The sequence below is a fragment of the Eleginops maclovinus genome, chromosome 13 (assembly GCF_036324505.1).
Source record: "Eleginops maclovinus isolate JMC-PN-2008 ecotype Puerto Natales chromosome 13, JC_Emac_rtc_rv5, whole genome shotgun sequence".
Taxonomy (NCBI): domain Eukaryota; kingdom Metazoa; phylum Chordata; class Actinopteri; order Perciformes; family Eleginopidae; genus Eleginops; species Eleginops maclovinus.
Genome location: NC_086361.1, coordinates 5,192,503 through 5,212,105, shown reverse-complemented (window position 1 = coordinate 5,212,105; position 19,603 = coordinate 5,192,503). Strand labels below are relative to the sequence as shown.

At 41.2% G+C, this 19,603-nt stretch overlaps 1 protein-coding gene across 4 annotated transcripts in view; it reads left to right on the top strand.

Annotated features, from left to right (window-relative positions):
* The first annotated feature begins 2,683 nt into the window (after positions 1-2,683).
* pleca (plectin a) overlaps positions 2,684-19,603 on the top strand; it is a 98,288-nt gene continuing 81,368 nt past the window's right edge. For 2 of the 4 annotated variants that reach the window (XM_063899863.1, XM_063899862.1), the window contains exons 1-2: positions 2,684-2,877; positions 6,076-6,289. In XM_063899863.1, the coding sequence (XP_063755933.1) occupies positions 2,863-2,877; positions 6,076-6,289 (229 nt within the window). In that variant the 5' untranslated portion in view covers positions 2,684-2,862. Of the gene's footprint in view, positions 2,878-6,075; positions 6,290-14,333; positions 14,542-19,603 lie in introns of those variants that run through there. The other 2 variants (XM_063899872.1, XM_063899870.1) reach the window with 1 other exon arrangement.

Here is a 19,603-nt window from a genome sequence, read left to right as displayed (position 1 = left end):
CTTTCACAAATGATGGCACGTAATTTTGGCTTAGAAAAACTGGCTAGGAATTAGAGTGAACCCAGCCCCCAGCTCCGCTGAGCCCATTTGTTCATTCAACAAGCTGAGGGACTAATAATGTAGTTTGAACACTCACACAACAATCCATCTATCATTCATGGTGCTGTGATTACGTAATGGCTCAGCATGACACTTTTTAATTTGACTTGGGACAACTAGGCCACATTTGGAGCAAAGATAAAACTTGAAAGACATGACAGAATAACCAAATTGCAAGGCAAAAAGAGAGTAACATATTTGCTGATTGATAGTTCTGTTTATTTGCATTTCTATGACAGAGTGCAGACAGACATAAGCTGGCAGATACATTGTACAGTAGATGTGATGAACTAAATGTTAGCGTGACTCAACATGCATATCTTCAGGTTTACACAAGGAGTCAGTTCGGAATATTTTGGTGAGCCAAGTCTATTTGGGAGAAGGCTTTGGTTATTTGTTTTTAGATATCATGATGACAGAATATTTTAACTGTAAAAAAGGCACCAACATAGGGACCAATTAGCATGTTATTCCAGAGCTTGTATCCAAAGTTCATGGCCATTTTCAGTGGCTGGAGCTACTGTATGTAGTTGACATAGAGAATGATTTATTTGTCTTCACTTTATTATAAACACGCAATAATTGTCCACCTAATGTCATGATCCTTGTTTCGTGTCTGTCATGTCTTTGTGTTTTGTGTTTTATTTTGAAATGTTTTCCCTCTTGTTTCATGTTAAGCTTCACTTCCTGTCTGCGTTTCCCTCCTGTGCCTGATTGTGTCATTGTGTTCACCTGTTGTCCCTGTGTTTCTCCTCCCCCTTCCAGCTGTCTCTCGTCTTGTGATTACCCATGTGTATTTAGTCCCTGTTTCCCTTTTGTCTGTTGTTCGGTCGTTGTCATTTCTTCCCTGATCTTGTCCATGATACCTGCCTGTTCCTGTCGCTCTTCATGTCTGAAGCTAAGTGTTTTTCATGTCCTGTGTTCCCCTTGCTTCGTGCTTTCGTCAACAGCTTTTGAATAAAGCTTGCTTTTTGTTTTTGACCCTTACCTGCTTCCCCTTGATTTACTGCACTTGGGTCCTGTCCTGACACCTAATACCCACTCAAGCTTGGAATTGCAGGCTTTGTCAGGATTTAAGATATCTGTCCATGGCAACATTTGGCTTATTTAACTCCAAAGATCCTTTTAACTTGGATATACAATCAATTGAATTGTCAATGTACTTGTGATGCATAGCTATGACAAGATACACTGCCTGGCCAAGAAAAAGGTCACACACTCTAATATTCGTTGGACCGCCTTCAGCTTTAATTATGGCACACATTCGCTGTGGCATCGTTTCCACAAGCTTCTGCAATGTCACAACATTTATTTCTGTCTTGCATTAATTTTTCGCCAAGATCTTGTATTGATGGCGGGAGATTCGGACCACTGCGCAAATTCTTCTCCAGCACATCCCAAAGATTCTCAATCGGGTTCAGGTCTGGACTCTGTGGGGGCCACTCCATGTGTGAAAATGATGTCTCATGCTCCCTGAACCACTCTTTCACAATCTGAGCCCGATGGATCCTGGTATTGTCATCTTGGAACATGCCCGTGCAATCAGGGAAGAAAAGATCCATTGATGGAATAACCTGGTCATTCAGTATATTCAGGTAGTCAGCTGACCTCATTCTTTGGGCACGTTGCTGAACCTAGACCAGACCAACTGCAGCAACCCCAGATCATAGCACTGCCCCTTACAGGCTTGTGACCTTTTTTTTTTGGGCCGGGCAGTGTATAATCTCAAAATGGAAAATGATTGATCATATTTTGAAAAAAAAAAAAGCCCATATATTCACAGGTCATACACTTCAAACCCAAAAATGTAATTGAAAGAAAAAAGTGGGGGAAGAGAAGCAATGGTAAAAAAAAATCTGAAGAATAAATCAAATAAAAATAATTATGAGAGAACAGAAAAATGGTAACAAAAATGAAAAATAAATGAAATATGAATAAATTGAAAATAAATGATGATGATGATAATAATAATAATACAATTAATAACAATATTACCAAAATGTACGGCTTAAATAACTATGCAGATATTAATGTCATTGGCAATCTGCTGCAAAATTGAGTTTTATTACATTTTACACTATTCCAACACTGGATGTAGGTGTATATTAAATGTAGGCCATATTTACTATCACAGCAGCCATCTGTATCCAGATGCAGGACAGATGCTGAGCTCAGCACTCATGTGCTGGCACTGATTCAGCATCCTAAAGGTGTGAAGTTCAAGGATCTCCTTTGTCCCCCAAATATATAGAAATATGATCGTTAATGAACTCAAAATAAATACAATAAGACATAGGGTAAGATCACTGTTTAGATCATATATGTCTTTCATGAGATTAACATATCAATCAATTTGGTATAGGTAAGGCGTGAAGAAGCTTTTTCCTTCACACTCTGCTCTAAGCCTGATCTGAGCTCAGTTTCCATGCGCACCCAGGGTGCAATCAGATCTCTGCTCTCATCCTCTTCCTAACGCGTGCCTGCTGTTTAGCGACAACTTCACCCGTGCTGTTGTACTAGCATCAGGGAGTTAGGCAGTCAAAGGGAGCGGATTCTACGTGCATGATCATCCTGCAGCCCCGATCAGTGCAGGTCTGACAGCCGGGACTCTGCAGGAGCAGGACTCAGGCACGCCCCCGCTGCGGCTCGGGATGCTGCTTCTCTAACTTTCAGCGGATGTAACCCGGACAGATCAACCGACAGAAGCACTGCTATAATCAGATTTTTTTTGCGAGGGTCCACGTCGACCAAACTGCATTCATCATGGATATATTTGACGTGAGTAAACACCGGATCCACATGATTCATAATGCATGTTTTGCCGCAGCGCCGATCGTGCTATTGACAGGACTGAGTGACATTGAATACACTGCAGATTAATATTAGCTATAGTCACTGAAAAAACGCAATTGTGTTATTAAAGCATCTTTCTAACCTGTGTAACAGCAGGTGCACCTGCCGTGTCTTCCATCACTGCTGCTAAAGAGCCTGCTGTCAGGTGGGGCATTGCAGTGTAGCCTAAATCAGTGCTATTTTGAGTTTGTTTTTTTTAAAGAATCCAGACTATCTGTCAGGGGATGATCAACAGATTCAGTCCTAATGAAGTCCATCAGTTGTTCACAGTTAAGAGGGTGGAAGACGTGAGCCTCAGTCAGCTGTCAATGATTCAGCCCCTGTCAGTCTCTTCATTCCAGCACACATCACTTAACTTTCTTCCAAGTCCAAGTCCTGAGAGTTTCAGGAGCTCATCAGGGTTGCCTGGTGACTGCGATCAGCCTGAGGCTTTCTGCTTGCTTGGGTGAAGGCCATACTAAAGGAATGCCAGTCTGAATAGTAATGTGTTAGAGACAGGAGGGTGGACAGAAGTAATGTTGTCATTGGATATGTTTATTATGTTAATAGAACTATTAACATAGTTATAATAGAGCTCTATTCAGTTACATTCACTTAAAGCACCCACATATCTGCAGCTTTGACATGAAACAACTTTGTTTCATGTCAAAGCTGCAGATATGTGGGTGCTTTAAGTGAATGTAACTGAATAGAGCTCTGCAGCACAGTCATGATTTATTCACACATTTCCCCTTGACTGAGTTAATACATTCTGTATATTGAGCTACAACTGATTATGTGATGATATTCAGCGTCACCTCAAGGCAACCGATCTGCTGTTCATAAGAGCTATTTTCAGAAGTTATGCATTTTTAACATGATTTTCTCCGTGTATGTAGCTCCAGCCTTGTGTAACCATGTTGCATTTCCCTGAAGTATAAATAGAAAGCTTGCAATTTAAAAAAATGCTTTATCATAGGAGCAAAGCTAAACACCGGTATAACTGACAATTCAAATGGTGGCAACATGCCCATGTCTCCATTAGGATCAGTCAATAAACTGTCACTGGAAATGTTTCACGGTCCTACTTTCAGAGGCTAACACTGTTAAAAAAAACAAAAAACCTGTGACATTGAGGTACAGCGTGATAAACTGACTGACAAAACAGTTTGTTGTCAAGATTTTCTGAAAAGAAACTTCCACACAGGTAGTGTTATGTGTCATATGGAGACGTTCAATGTGACTTTACTTTATTACTAAGCCTTTTGCCTAAATGACAATAGTGTTGCACTGAATCAGTTCTATAAACAGCAATTAGCCAGAAATAGCATTTACATGTAGCTCAATCCTAACCTAAATGTGAACTGTATCTAATGCACTGTTTATACTACTCCTGGGACTTTGGTCCTTTCTGCTGCTGTCCAATCAGAGAGGCTGTGGCGGAGCAGCCAGCGCCCCTGTGGGGAGCATTCTGAGTGCTTGATGGTGACTCAGCTGAAAATAAGCGTGGTGACGTTGTACAGTTCATCTGCAGCACCTGCCGTTTCTAACAGCAGCTCTCTGAATGAGTCAGGGCTCAAGGATTTTGGTGAAAAATACTGTCTGATCACTTGGCTGCAACCTTGAGCTTTTGACCTGGTTACTGCACATTAGGGCTAAATATAGATGTTCCACATTTCGGGCTGGGCAATATTTCAGTATCATCATTTATTAACTTACCCTAGAATCATATTTTTGATGGTACAGTATGACTGTGCAGTGTTTCTAATAGTTATCATTCCCAGATAACTGTTATTAACAACTAAATGCGTTGTTGGAGTATTGTTTTGATGTGTCTGCATAACAGTGGATCATCTTAACTTCAGCATCAATTCACATTATAGGCTAATTGGAATTTTGCAAACATTAGCTTTATTTTGATGTACTTGCATCAAAAAATATTCTAATTCACTGTAAGGATTTCGACTGCCATAATTATTTCATGATCAAGCAAACTGGAAATTAATAAGGAAAAGGTGGGGGTAATTATCTGAGAACTACATTTTTTATAACACAATTCACAATCCCATGGCTGATATCTTTTTGTTTCTGGCAGAGAACACCTGTGATTACTATGGGTCATTTAAAGTGTGCCTGTTGCTTTAAGAGAAATGCACGTGTTGTTTTTAGCCAGAAGTGACGCTAGCTGTTCACAGGTGTTTCTAATTAGTAATTAGCCAGCCCCAAGGACGTTCTAGGTTAACCTCTAGTACCGTTTAATGACAAAGCTCTTAACTTGTGCTGCCACGAATAACATATATATTCTAACGAACAGGGTCCCAAGGTTTTTTCCGCGAAATGGACTATAGAACTTTTAGGCGGCAGAGAAATAAGATGTCACAGAAAGTCATGGACGGTAAGCCCTCCAGAAACAGTTAGCACTACAGTAAGCTAACAGTAGGAGAACATATTCGCGGCCCCACAACATATTCCTTCTGTGCGAGAAACATGATTAAAAAACAGCATAACTGTTATAAGTTACAAACCCCAGAGCCTTTCTTTAACTACAGGCAAAAATACTGTATTTCAACGTTAGCATGTAGACTATGTGTAAGATGATTCAAGCTTACACACAATGGGTAAAACATAACATGCTTCTCAGAAGACCAGTAGTCTAGTATGTGAACTGTATTTTTTTATTATTTATTCCTGTTATTGAATTATTTGCATACCCTATGTACAGTGTATTTGTTTATTATAATATTTAACTGTAAGTTTGTTAAATAAAGTAAAGAGTTAGCTTGTTTTGTTTACATTTTTTATATCAATAAAACCTTCTTACAAAAGGCTTACCTCATATTTGCGCCAATGTGTCATAACTTTAGAAGCTTGCTCTCATGCATGTGTCATGAAGTCAAGCGATTTTATTGCTGTACGTTTACCTAACAGGCTATTTGTTTTCTTGTTTGCTTGAAAATGTGGTAAAAAGGAAAAGTTCCTCCTTTTGTAATTTCTCGAAAAGTGAATCTGGCCTTGGTGGTCTAGTACCTACGTCTAATATTTGGTAGTTAAGTTGCAAGAACATACAGGAACCTTCTCTTTGTTCCATTTTGAGAGGTTCTCTGACTCCATGTTCATCATTTTCTTCTCTCTTTGTCCATCCAGACCATGGAGGAGGTGAAGGACAGGCCCAAGAGGAGGCCTCTGGTCAGGGCTGCTTCTGAGGAGAGCTCCAGTGATTTGAGCTCAATAAGTTACACTCCATCCCCCGGAGACACGCTGCCCTGGAACCTGCCCAAACACCATCGCATCAAGCGCTCCAAGTCGGCCTCTGAGAATGTGCTGGACCCAGCAGACAGGGCAGTCATCCGCATCGCAGGTACGCTGTTCACGTAGAATGAGAAAAAAGATGGAAATGTCTATAAGGGAGATTTAGTGTTGAAAGACATTGTTACTGTAACACTGCTGCTATCTTCAGCTGTTAATGCTGCTACTCATGGAGTCTTCTCCTAGGAAGCTTTTCTCAACAGTCAATCAAATCCCTTTTTGGCAGCTTTGTTATAATGGTGATAATTGTGATGTGTCTGTGATACTCACTGCAGCTGGTGGCATGTTTGTGGGGCTGTCAAAGTGGTTAGGGGCTTGGCCTGGGAACTGGAAGGTCACCAGTTCAAGTCCCCGAAAGACCAAGTGCCACCGTGGTGTCCCTGAGCAAGACACTGGTTACCTACACTGCTCCCCGGGCGCCGTACATAATGGCAGCCCACTGCTCCTAACACTAGGATGGGTCAAATGCAGAGACCGCATTTCGTTGTCCTAGTACTTGTACTCTGTGCAATGACAATAAAGTTGAATGTTCAATCTTCTTCATTCATGTTGTAATTGCATTTTATCTGCTTGCAATGTGCACTTCAAGTTGGAAGCTTGTTTTTTTCTGTCAGTGCTGACTGCTATTGACTGCCTGCTTTACTTCTGAGGATTTGTTGCATATTATGCTGACAGTTTGTTTTTGTGTTCCAGGCCAAAACAGCAAAAATAATAAGCTGTGTTTTTGTTTACTCTGCTGTAGACCTGCGTGATGGTCATTTCCATTGCCAGAAGTTTTTGCTTGTATGCTTTTATGCTATCTATCTCTTGCATTGGCATTTGTGAAATTAGTTATCATAGTGGCAGACCATAGTTTACCTTGGTTATTGTTTGGCAGGTACATTTGTTGTTTTGGTGGTTAGGTGCTTCTGCCTGCATTGATGGGCTAAGGTGGTTAAGCAATGCTAACATGGCTAGTGTTTTGCACAGCGCAATCATATTTATTTTTTCTGTAATCTCGGCTTCATTGCTTTTGTCACAAACAAAGTGGTACACGCCCATTTTCTAAGCATAATTGTTTTTGCAGCCGAGCAAAAGGGAAATATTGACTCAGATGTAATGGGTTTATGCGATTCATGTTCTGTGATTTACACTACTGACACCTTCACTGCCAACCTTAAACAAATCATAATTTCCTGTTGAATTTCTGTCACTTATTAACAAAACAATATTTCATAAGATCACCCCTCTGAATTCACTGGACATGGTGCCTGTAATGAGAATCTACTTTCTACTTTACACTCCCTCTGAGAATCTTTTAAGCAGTTAAAAAATATATATTGCATAACACCTTTTCATTACCATGATCTCATTAAGCTTATTTATTCCTCATGGGGGGTTTCACAGTGATAGTCCACTGCTCCTCCACCTCTATTCTCTATCTGAACACTGAGACACTCAGAAGACGTTAGCCGCTGCCTCAGCACTTCCTGTGGTGGGTGTTGAGTTTATACTTTCTCTTCAGACCACAAACAACAATACCTCATTCCCCCTCCTCCCTGATCGTCTCTGTTATTGATCTGCTGGGGTGGGGTACTGCAGCAGAGTCGTGTGGCAGGGTTATTGTCTCTGCCCACTCAATAGCACAAGCAGGATTGTATGACTTTCACTTCAATGGCCTTCATATGACTTACTGTACGAGCCACGGCCCCCAGGCGTGATGAAAATGCTGGGGTCTGATCAAATGTGTATCAGATTAAGGCGTCTGTATCAACGTTGTCTCCTTGGATTGCTGCCATGATGGCCCTTATCATTAACCTTATGAGACACATGTATACACGGTCGGAGCTGTCTCTTTATCTCACAACAAATGGAGACAGGATAAGTTGTTATCAAGCTGCAGACAGTTTGAGAGGCAGACAGTGTCGGCTGTTAAATAAGACGTCAGTAATGCCAAATCAAGAATCAGAATCAGAATACCTTTAATAGTCCCACAGAGGGCAAATTTGCATTGTTACAGCAGAAAGAGCCAAAGACAGCTTAAAATTACACCCAAGACATAAAAAAAATATATATACAAGAATCAATTCAACACAATTGCAAAATACACAAAAATAAAAGTATAGCAGCCAGATATGTATTGCAACAGTTATTAACACAGGGGGTGTTATAGTCAGGGATGTTATATATGAGGGGTCTACCGGGGGCCATGATGGTTATAGAGTCTGACAGCTGCAGGAAGGAAGGACTTGCAGTATCTCTCTGTGAGACACCGCGGGTGCAGCACCCTGTCACTGAAGGAGCTGCACAGTGCGTACAGGGTATCCTGGAGGGGGTGGGACACATTGTCCAGCAGGGAGGACAGCTTGGCTGTCATTCTCCTGTCTCCCACCACCCCCCAGTGTCCAGAGGACTCCCCAGGACAGAGCTGGCCTTCCTCATCAGTCTGTTCAGTCTCTTCCTGTCAGCAGCCGAGATACTGCAGCCCCAGCAGGCCACACCATAGAAGATGGCTGATGCCACCACAGAGTCATAGAAGGTCTGAAGGAGTGCCCCTCAGCAGAAAGAGTCTGCTCTGTCCCTTCTTGTAGAGAGCAGCAGAGTTGTCGGACTAGTCCAGTTTGTTTTTCAGATGAACACCCAGGTACTTAAAGGGATTTCACAATCTCTATGTCCACTCCCTGGATGTTCACTCGTGTGGGTGGGGGGAGTGTTGGCGCCGTCGGAAATCCACCACCAACTCCTTGGTCTTCCCTGCGTTCCCAGTCACCCAGTCCCAGTCACTCTGTTGACGTGAGTACAAGTCATAGTGATACAAAATAGAACACAAAATGCTTATGAGAGAAATGAAACACCATGATTCTGTCAAGGTCAGAAGAATAGTAAAGATGAAAATGATTCTGGTTTAGTATAACTTTTATCCTAGCTGTGGCTCACCACGATACCGCTGTTTGCGTCCCATTTAAAACCAAAAGCAAACAATCCTTTATTTTGCTTTATGTCACTAAGTTAAAAAGGTAACACACTTACTCATTTTGAACCAAACCATGATGTCCTACTAAACCTAACCAGTTGTTTTGTTACTGAAACCTAACAAAATAGTTTTACTGCGGTTTCTTTTTCCCACAACTGTAGTGGTCTTATTGAAATCTTAGCCGTTGGTGGTTTTTAGCATTGCTAGCATCACGGCTCTAAGAAGACAATGTTGATCTGCCTTACGGTGTCAGAAGCATCAGCACATGTTCACAGGGCTAGGAAGAACACAGTGGTGTCCATAAACATAAAGGCTGGTTTTTGGTCCGTTGTCAGTTCCCGAAACAATAAAACAACTCTTAACTAGTTTCTGAGTGAGAGATAAACCATGACTCATGATGTGTCCTGCCCCACAGTGTGGGAGAGGAGTGTAGAGTTATTGCAGTACCAGTGAATTTTTGTTATCTATGTAACATTAATCTGGTTTGTCTTGCTGAATTTACTACACATCTCAACTTACTCACACAGGTTTATCCCAACCGTACACTAAATGCTCAACTCTTGGTTTGAGAGAAACAAAAGTATTCATGCGGTTGTTTCGTTAATGTTGTAGGGTCTTCTCACAACAGATTCTGAAACACAGCTTTTAATGTGGTGTTATGGATCCATTATTGATTTTCCATTTTGCAGTCGTCACCATGACTACTTGGTGCCTAAGAATATGTGGGACCATTGTGCCAATAGTTTCTTGTTTCTTTCCAGAGGCTTCTCCTGTCACTTCCACGCGGTTTCCAAATAATAGAGACAGCCTTTGTTCCTACACTTAATGCATACCCATTTCAAAATGAGCTTCTTCAGTACCATGCTCGGTGTACCGGGCTTATGACCCAGGAAAGAGGAGTGTGTGCAGTATACATTCTGGACACTAAAGGGCAGTATACAAAGATAAAGTGCATTTGCAGATCACTGCATTACCTGTATATCCTTATGTCCTCCAGAATAGTATCTGCACGTGTATTTGTTTTAACTTTGTCAGTAAATATATTCCAATGATTCAAAACTAAATATGTTGTGAAATAAAGATACAGTCTGTCTGTATGAATTCTTTACAACTTTTGTTTACTTGTTTGTGCTTATCTTGTAATTTCTTGTTCCCTAACATGAAGTACTTTATTTTGAATGTAAACTTTAATGCAAATTATAAACCCTTGTTTTCTTTTGATTATCTGCTCTGTGCTTTGATTTCTCTTTTTTTTTTAATATCTGTGGCTATTTAGGCATGCAATGTAAGTTCAAAAAGTGCATGTGTGAAAAATAAATTCTCATAGATAAGATCTAGGACGAGTTTAAACATGACCTGTAACACTAATTCCTGAAATGTGAACAACTGTAATGCTAAAGTGATGACAGTAATGTATTACACACACTATACTGACTGCAGCACAATATGTGATTAGAATTCCGGCTGCCAACTCGTAACCAGGCAGGATCACACAAATCAGAAGAGACACTAGAAGCGTTCAAAGACTGGTGAGGGGGCGTTCGGATCCTTCCTTAGATGTGTTGTTGTTTTCTTTTCTTTAAGCGGAGAACATAAATTAGTGGCACAGCCAGGGCAAAGCCTTTAGTTTGGTGAAGTGTGGGACGGCTGCCTGGCACTGCCGTCAGTCACTCCAGCCAAAGTCAGACGAGCAAACAGTGAGACCTTCTCTCTCAGAGTCACCATCTGCTGGCCGTTGGGGGGGAAACAGTGGGCTGTTATTTTACTCCCCTACTGTGGCAGGGAGAGATCCATACATTTGCTCTTCATACAGCAATATCAGAGCCAACAGAATCAAGCCCTCGAGTGTAATTGGTTTGGTGTGTTTTACTTTGGTTATATCTTGAGAGCAGAGTGTTTTGAACTTTTTCAGTATTTACAGTTTGACTTTCTGCAAAATCAACATAATCTGATTTGTATCGATCATTTAGTTTTCTCCCCATAATATGGCTATTGTAGTTTATCTGTGCATTTTTTAAAGATTTGTTTATATGGTAAATCATATTTCTCCTAAAAACATAGTGGATTAGGTAAGGTGTTTATTAGAGTCAGCTGGTTAAACGCTGTTTGAATTTATACTTATGGTCATGGTTTCATCATTTCATCAGTCAGAATTATTTGTAATAACTCACTTGTTGAGAAACACTGCACTTAGTTTGGTGCCACAAAGTTGCATAGCTTTACAGGATTTCTCGGGTGACTGAGGATGTTGAAATATTTGACATTCCTGACGTGAAGGATTTATTAATGAACATTTTGCAATTTGCAGTTTCATGAAATTCTTCTTTAACTCCTTAATCTGTCTGAGGGCTGAGTAAACAAACCCCGAGCTGTATGAGAAAGTGATAACACACACACATGTGCTCAGGCTGTGAAGATATCTGCAGTGTGTTGCTTTTTACAGACATCACTACACTGGCGGCCGACCCTGAAGTTAGTCACAATATATCGCCTTGCTTACAGAATCGCAATAGATGGCAAAACTGAAATTGTTACCCGTGTCATTATACGTTTCATATCACTATCTGCTTTCCAATACACACCCCTGCTATCAACAGAAAATAAGCCAATCTATTTCAGTTGGCATTTGTCAATGCTTGACTCATTTTGTGTACACAATCCATGCACTATAATAAGCCTTTTCTCAGGGCACGCACTGGAACATGATGCCTGCTGGTTGAGCTGCTTCAGAGTTTGGTGCTGGGACATAGCGCTCATTAATGTTATCTGTTCCATCTGCACTGTCCCTGTTATAGCAAGTCCAAAATCACTCTCTCATTGACTTTCAATCAACCACCATTAACCTCAATGCATTATTCTATAAGGAGCAGTCAATTGTCATTTTGGATAATTCTAATTCGCCTACAACATTATTGTCAAATAAGTAACATTCATTTAACGTAATGGCAAAATAATCAAAAATGAATCCAAATAATTAGCAATCTAACACATCTTTCTGGGACTGTGGCTGCGTGGTGGCGCAGTTGTCAAACAATCGTAAGGTTTTGGGCTCGATCCCAGCCCTTGCAAGTCAAGATGTTCATGTGTCATTGGGCAAGATACTTGACTTAAAGGTCTCCTATTATTATGCTATGATTGAACAATATTTTGTAGGGCAACATCTATACAAAATGTGTCTGTGAAGTGTTTTGCTGAAATACCAAACAGATCCCCCATTGTAGCATGCCTCATCCCCCTCTATTTGAGCCCTGTTCCTGAAGTGCTGATTCTGTTACTGTCGCTTTAAATTTGAGCTGAGCTGAAGCTGGCCACGCCCCTTTGGAGCATCATGATATCTCTCTGAAGAGAGAAGTTTCTAAGGAAGAAACTCAGCTAATTGCTGCCGTGATTAAACCCCATATTATGTTCCAAACCACATCCAGCATTATTTCTGAAACACTTCTCAGTGTTTACCACTAGAACAGAGACATTATATGTATTATATAAACAACAACTCTAAGTCCCTCCTGCAGACATCCTGCACAGACACACAGAGCTGCTGCGGAGGGGATTTGCCTCGCGACTGTATATTGGGGACGATAGGTTGGGACGTGTCACGTGGGCGGGATGTTGCCAGGAGTTCAATGTGAAGCCAACCCACATTTCAGTTATGACGTCAATCTGGATCAGCTCGTTTGTCACCCGGTTTTTAGAGATTAGAGAGTGGGTAAGGAGGAAAAGAAAGAGGGTTGTATTTTCTGACACTTTGTGAGTCTCCTTACACCCCGGGGACACATATTTATGTATAAAAGACATCAAAAAGTGCATTTTGCATAATAGGGGACCTTTAATGTTAGCTAAGAAACGTTGCTCTGTATGGATGGGTGTAAATGGGCAAATGATGACTTGTAGAATGTGAGGCGCATTGGAGGGTCATGACTAGGGTTGGGTATCGGTTGGGTTTTATCCGATACCGGTGCCTACTCGGTATTTTTGAAACCGGTGCCGAAACGGTTCTCGTACCGGTAATTAAAAAAACAAAAACGCACACACGTTGTCAAAAAACAATACCCTTTTATTTCCAGGGCCAAATTGAACACAGTTACTACACGTTACTACCGTTTATGTCAGAACCGGTGCCCTATTGGCACCGCGTTTCGGTGCCCAACCCTAGTCATGACAGGATGAAGTGCGATATAAATGCAGTCCATTTACTATCTCAAAGTGAATTTCCTCAGGAGAATCTCAAATGTTCCTGTCAGAAATGTACTCTGTGTTTCTTCCAAGCAGGTCTTTCTTTTAGGACCATCTTTGAGTCCATCCAGTTTTTCTTGCCATCCTGATGTGCTATTGTCACTGCTGTACTGTCGTCTCTCTGAATGTAACAGTAGATGTGTTTACTCCTTTCCTAGCACTTTACATTCACACTGACTGAAGAGCAGGGCCGAAGAATGATACTTTGTTCTGGTTCTTGCACCCTATAAGAATAATTCATTGTGACAGCTAACCCAGCGCAGGGCAGAACAAGTTGATTGATATTGTCAGAGAAACAAGTTCATTATATGTTCTTACACTATTTTTAAGCAATCGTTATATCATGTGACATTTGAGTTCACATAGATGTTTTTTTTCCTGAAGGAAATAGAAGTGAGTTCAGAAAGTTTGAGCTGTAGTCCCTTTGCTGTGAATGTATTTCCTCACATAGGGCTGTTTATCTGTGAGCTGAAGAGGTGTGGTTCTCTGGCATTAAACTTCAAATCCTGCCGTCATTCAGTTTAGGGAATATTACATTTTTAAAGCTGTGCCTCGTACAGAATCCTCTTGGCTTGCCTTGCTCCAGTTTCTCCAGCAGCTGGAACTCAAATAACCCCACGCAGCTCCGTCATTTGTTTTTTCATCGAGGTAGCCATGTGTGTCTCTCTATCAGGGGTGCGGTGTGTGTGTGTGATCTGCTGTCTGCCTCAACTGGCATCTATCTCTGTATTGTGTGCTCGCCTCTGTGCCTTTAAGAGGAGGGTCTGATATCTGTGTGTGTGTGGGTATTTCTCAAGCTGAGGAGGGGAGTGGTGGTGGTCTGGAATGAAACCTACAGCTTTAGAGGGAACACTGTGACTGAGTGTGGGTGAGGAAGAAGGTGGGGAGAGACAGATAGGTGGACACACAGCCAGGAGGGCTTTTTATCAGCACTGAAGGGTCACAGAGTCAGAGAGTGCCAGTGGAAAGTTTAAAAGACTGTTTAAAGAGAAAGGAAGTTGCCATAACTCCGAGTAGCAGCCAGGCCATGTCCATGCCCATGTTTGACCCGGGTCAGAGGCTGGCAGAGGAGCAGGACTATGTGCAAGCCTATGAGAACGTCAGAGAAAAGTATAAAGGTAAAAACACCCGCCTCTTCTCCTCTTTATTGGCTTTCACTGTGCATAATATGATACTGCTTGAATGGGAGGTGGGTTGTGAGTGAGTGCAGTATGGTGACTGACTGACAGCATTCATTGGTTTCATGGTCATTTGCCCTGTGGGATCTAAAACAGGAAGTATGATATTTCTATTATAAAAATGACATTTAAATGTGGTCTGACTCCGAAGGCATGGGACAATAAGAACATTTCTTGTCACAGTTATCCTGGCAAAATAATAACAACTCACAATATTATCCCTACAATCAGAATATGCTGTAAACAAAAAAAAGGCACTGAAATACATTGAATCATTTCCCCTTACAAGTATTTAATTGAATCACACACAGGACACATGATTTTATGGTTGAAAGTGTTTTTATGTATCATGTTTTTAGATTTTTCAAGTAATTCATGTCAAGATATTTATGATAATCTTGATAATTAGCTGTAGTCAACTTATTGTAAGGGTTTTATAACGATCCCCGATAAAATCCTATAATATATATCCCATAATGTCGTCCCATCTCTACTGACAACTTTGCACAGAGCTGCTGGAGCCACATAAAGGTCAGCATCAAATCTTTATTATTATTATCACTGGAGATGGGTGGGAGTGATTCTTGGCAGCGTCACATCCTCCAAGTTGCGTTTAAACCATAGTTTCCTCTTTGGTGGTCTATTAGAGCTCATGGACAGATATCTCTGAGAGCAGGCGGATGAACTTTGGCCTTCGGGTCAAGCGATTATTAAACAAAGGAGTCCTAGTCTGTGTCCTCTTCTCTGAGCTGTGAGCCTCTTTAACATACAGGGAATCACTGGCACTGTGGGCATAGCAAGCTGAAACCCTGGGCTGAATGGCACAGGGCCAACAGTGATAAGAACCACCAGCCAACAAGGCGGCTCATCAGAAAGACATTCACTTGATAATGTCTGGGTAAACTCTGCCATGACTTGAAAGGGATTTTCATATCAGAAAGCAGACACAGAAAGGCCAGCTACACCTGAGAGGGAATCCTGTCCTCTGTGGTTAGTTTCATTAAAAGTTTGACATGAGGAGGCCTTAAAAGTTCAACTCTTTTTAAACTCTTCTGTTGCAGACATAATCACTCTGACCCTTAAAGAGTATTGCACTCAAAGAAAGAACTTCAAAATAAAAGCCCTATGCGGTCAACCATCATTGGGCTGCACCCAGCCCTAGCATGCACGCTTGTTCATGTCTGTGTACCTCTTGTTTGATAATTTAAATAAAATGTATTTGCATTTGTACACATTATTGTTTTCTTGTGCTCTATGCACCAACATATTTGTATTTGTGAATGAGGAGGGAAATATTGGGCAGGAATCATATTGAGGGTTTTGACCCAGCGGCCTCTTGCCTTTTATGGGTCAAGTGAAGGCAGGTGTAGTACAGCAACATCTGGAGCTGGTTTGGGCTACGACACAGGCTGACCGTAACAGCTGAGCTCTCCTATTCTGCTTTCCATTCATATACAGTAAGACATACTTGGAAAGCAGCTGTTTAGTAGTTTGGACAGTATAGTTGTGTGTATCAAAGTTAGGCATTGTTGTTGAGAGGCTGCACGGATGTTCAGCAAAGCTCTGCTTAAAAATAGGTTAGAAGTAAAAGCAACAATTGGGCCTCCCTAAGGATAAAATGGGCCTTGTCTTGTGTCTATGTTGGGAACAGTATTCATCCATTCCCGTTGGTCTAGTCCTTCTCTTCCCATGTGGTTGCCCACTGTGCATGTCACTGTGGGAAGAGTTCCTGCTGTGTAGCTCTGCTGGCACCACTCTGCTGCGCCAGGCCTCCGTCATAACCTCTAGCCCCTCTGCCAGGGTCCCACTTCCTCTTATTCTTTCTTAATGTTGGTTTTTGACTTGATGCTATTTGTTTTAGATAATTATACAACCAGACTGATTGTAAAGTTTGGAGACATCAGGAGGAAAAGAGAGGCAGAAGCTGTTCCTTATGGTGTGATGCTAATGGTGTTTGTGCTGAAAGTGGATTTATTGTTTAGAGGTTTGTCATTTAACGTCAGCCGTTTCTCAAGTGCAGTTGAATAAGTCTGAATGTGTGTGTGAACTGGAAAATGAAAGTATGGCCCCTTTTAATACTGTAACCATGGTGCGCCATAAGAACAGGCATTCATTAAAAGAGAAACTTCCAATTATAGTTTCATTCAGCAATTTAAAATCCGCCTTAAATAACACTGAGCCTGTATTTCTCATTTATTGTAAGCAGGTGTAATTATGAGTATGACTGGATCATTTACATTCTTATTGCCATGCTCTGCTGACGTCGATGAATTCTGTTCTATTTTTAACACCGGTGTTGACCGTTCAAAATTCACAACACTGCTGAGAGAGATCAGATTCTCCCAAAGTATACCTCGTGTACAACTTGTATTAATCACTGGGCGGGTTGGATATTTATTTCTAAACTAAATGGCTTAATCTCCCATTAGAGGGTAGTGAGGCCCACATGCGTAAGTTATTGCAGCAGGTGGAATTCCCTGGAGAATGAAGTGTGTTTGAGCCGCGCTGTGTTATAACAGTGACTGAACAGGTCTATTCATGTACAACATGCAGCTCTGTAAATACTCACCGCAAGTATTTATCCCACCAGTTTACAAGTTATTCTAGTTGAAAGACGGACTAAAATGACTTAGCTCAATAAGATGGAAGACCACAGTGACCTCGCCTCAGTGAATCTCAGAGGAGTTGTTTTCTTTTTTGGTTAGTCGGGGGTTTTGTTGTCCTATATTGAACTTATTTTTTAAGTAATTGACTTTTTCTCACAAACCTTTCTAAGATCGGTCTGTCAATTAAATCCTAAAGAGAACGAGATGTCTAATACTCCTTTACAATAATCTTATATATAACACAAAAAGTTGTCATGTCTTACGCAATACATCTTTAAGGCAGAAGACATAAAACAGAAAATCTAACTGTAAAGCCACCTGACAGGGGTCCTATCATGCTCATATTCAGCTGCATGTTTATATGTTTTATCTCTACTGAGGTAAGTTAACTCTCGTTGTTTCCCTTTTGCTCATTTGAGCTTTCAGGTGAACTGTGACAGGTTAAAAATCAGAATGACAGCCTCCTCATTTTTGATGATGTCCTCTCTGTTTGCAGAGCGGCGCTCTGTGACTATATCTGTGTTCAGTGACCCACTCCCACTACTCAAACACTCCATTGGGAAACCTGCAGCTACAACAGACTGTGTGTGTGTGTGTGTGTGTGTGTGTGTGTGTGTGTGTGTGTGTGTGTGTGTGTGTGTGTGTGTGTGTGTGTGTGTGTGTGTGTGTGTGTGTGTGTGTGTGTGTGTGTGTGTGTGTGTGTGTGTGTGTGTGTGTGTGTGTGTGTGTGTGTGTGTGTGTGTGTGTGTGTGTGTGTGTGTGTGTGTGTGTGTGTGTGTGTGTGTGTGGCGATAAGTTTGTCTTGTGAATCCCTGTTGAGCCCCCCCACACACACACACACACTTTGCTTCCAGTACTTGCCTCCGATCGGTTTCATGCAACTTGATCTGGAATTCCAAAATAGCAATAGTCCTTCAGCGATGCACACATGCTGTGCACATATAAAATCACTCTAATGCACGGATACATCGTCACACTGACAGGAAGCTGACTGTGGGAACTGGTTGCAATAAAGTGCAGTCTTTTCTCTTTAAGATATTAGAGCAGTGGGACTATGAATAGTAATAATAATTACTCTGTGAAATCTATGTCAGGGAATATAAGAGACCAGCACAGCTCTTACTCATGTTTGTGTCAGGACTATACATGTGAAGATTGTTATTAATGGATATTATTTTGTTCTTATTTGCTTCCTTGCTGATGGTGAGAGTTATTTGGGAAACAATGTTGGGAGAGTACTAGCTGGAGCCAGGTGATGGTTAGCTGTCAAAGGTAACAAGTTTATTGGTTTAGCCATTTTTGTTTAGCGCTGCTGCCGTAGTGTTTCCATAGCCGAAGATTAGCTATTCACTTCTGGCTATTACATTATGCTAAGCCACAGATTTTGTTTCCTGTAATATTCCGAAATCAAATGGAAAGATTCCATTGGTTTTTGATGCAGGATCCCTTGCAATGCTAACTATCGTCGTCTTTGCCTCACTCTATACCAAACAAATGTAAATACAGGAGATTGGCGTCACAATGCGGACTATTTGTCGGTCAGGAGCATTAACCTCCTGGGGTCTGGCCCTCATCTTAAGATCTAGGTAGCAAACTGTGGTATTCTTCTTTGTTTTTGCCCAAGATGTTTTTGAACTATTCCTTTAAACAATATATCATTTTAACAAAAAGCCTTGCTGTAATGTGTGATGGATTTGTGTAATTATGTATAATCACTGCAGTCATTTACTGTATATTTAGATGGTGTGTGTGTGTGTGTGTGTGTGTGTGTGTGTGTGTGTGTGTGTGTGTGTGTGTGTGTGTGTGTGTGTGTGTGTGTGTGTGTGTGTGTGTGTGTGTGTGTGTGTGTGTGTGTGTGTGTGTGTGTGTGTGTGTGTGTGTGTGTGTGTGTGTGTGTGTGTGTGTGTGTGTGTGTGTGTGTGTGTGTGTGTGTGTGTGTGTGTGCTTTGAGTTGGCTGTTTGTCTCAAGAGCTGAGAGGCTCTCACAGTGAAATGAATCCTTATTTAAATTAGAAGGCCTCCTACTGTACGTCTGCTGTTAGCTAAGCTGTCAATTTTCTGCTGACATAATCTGATTAGCATCAACACACATTTAATGACAGGATGATCACATTATAAGCCAATAAACTAATACATCAGACTAAAGCTGTGGACAGCTTGGCGTGCATTAGTGGAAACTGTGGACTTGTGATTTTTGAGCAGCAGTTTTTCTGTCATCCATCAGTCTTCTCTTGCCCCTGCAGGCTGTGTGTGCAGGGGCCAGAGGAAAATTTGAGTGGTGGAATATAATTAAATCTGCATGAATGAACCAAGACATGAGTGTTATTTTAGAGAGAAAACATGTTCCATTTTACTTAGTTCTTTTAACCTAAAGACACAGGGAATTCTTAAAATCA